General features: G+C 50.7%; 1 protein-coding gene across 1 annotated transcript in view; it reads left to right on the top strand.

Moving 5' to 3' along the window:
* The first annotated feature begins 882 nt into the window (after positions 1-882).
* LOC125485573 (succinate-semialdehyde dehydrogenase, mitochondrial-like) overlaps positions 883-1338 on the top strand; it is a 24216-nt gene continuing 23760 nt past the window's right edge. Inside the window, exon 1 of the mRNA XM_048608923.1 lies at positions 883-1313. Coding sequence (XP_048464880.1) covers positions 1029-1313 — 285 coding nt within the window. The 5' untranslated portion in view covers positions 883-1028. The remainder of the gene's footprint in view (positions 1314-1338) is intronic.

Below are 1338 nucleotides of genomic sequence, written 5' to 3' on the forward strand. Positions count from 1 at the left end.
CAATTGTAGCTTGTTTGAACACAGCATGGTGGAAGTGCTTTGCAATTGTAGCTTCTGCTACCATTTTCCACAGCTCCTTCATTGTGAACATCGCACACAGAACAATTAGGTAATAATACTGCATAATGTCAATGGCCTTGATAACTTGAGAGATAAGCTTCCGACGAGAGATGATTTTTAAGTTCCTAATCAGCGCCTGATCCATTGGCTGGATCTTGGCTCTGGCATTGAATGTCAGTTTGACATTTGAGGCCAGTGTTGCCAGCCTTCTGTCAGGGCGACAACCCTTTCCTGTAGGATTGGACCAGAGATGGGCATGCTCTCTGCTTGAGTTGCATTGAATGGCGTTTACAGTGCTGCTTCAATGTTGGGATAGGCAGCCATTCTCATCCTCTTCTTTACAGGAGAGAGTGTCTCCTTACCAAAGTGTTCCAAGGTGTTTACCTTGTGTTTCAGAATAGTTGACAAACTTGTTGGTGGAATCTCTCGCCCCTTGGCGAGGTCTGATTTTCACTTTGTGCCACTGTATTCCACTTCTTTCCTGTGGCGGGGAAAGCACTTTAAATTTCCACGTGGGTTTAGCCAGTGGGTTTGGAACTTATCCTTTCGCAGAGAGCTCTTGATGTTGAACGATGGCTGGCTTGTGATTCCACGTGCTTACATGGCCTTACAGGGTGGTGCAAACGAATGACCAAGGTGTGTGTATTTGCCTGATCCAGGGACGCCAGTCTGGAGATCCTGTTTTATCATGGGCATCTGTCTGCTGGGATTTGTATTCTGCTACTGGGAAAGAGTAACAATTAGTTGCTTGGCCACTAACTGGAGTTTGATGTTTTTCCAATTACAACTTATCACAAATTGTGTCTGCATGGGTACGTAAGAGTAGCTTGAAAACATTGTCAAAAATTAATAGTGAGTGAATGAGTGGTGAAGGGAATGACTTGGTTGCTGGTGAACATTAACATGTTTTGAAGTTTATTGCACTGGAGTCTCTCACTTCATTTCTTCACTTTCGCTGCTTGGACACGATGCTGCGGCGCCTCGGGCTCCGTGCGCTGGGGACCACAGGCGGCTCCCTCTTCTCCTCGGGCCCGCGGTATCTCTCCAGCTGCTCGGGCTCCGGCCTAATCCACTCCGAGGCTTACATCGGCGGCCGCTGGCTGCAGGCCGATGGAGCGGCGCGGTTCCCGGTGCAGGATCCGGCCACCGGGCAGCTGCTGGCCGAGGTGGCGGACTGTGGGCCCCGGGAGGCCCGGGAGGCGGTGAAGGCAGCCCATAGCAGCTTAGCGTCTTGGAGAGGGGTAACCAGCAAGGTGAGGGGGGGGCAACCGGTAAGGC

The sequence above is a fragment of the Rhincodon typus genome, chromosome 2 (assembly GCF_021869965.1).
Source record: "Rhincodon typus isolate 14 chromosome 2, sRhiTyp1.1, whole genome shotgun sequence".
NCBI lineage: Eukaryota > Metazoa > Chordata > Chondrichthyes > Orectolobiformes > Rhincodontidae > Rhincodon > Rhincodon typus.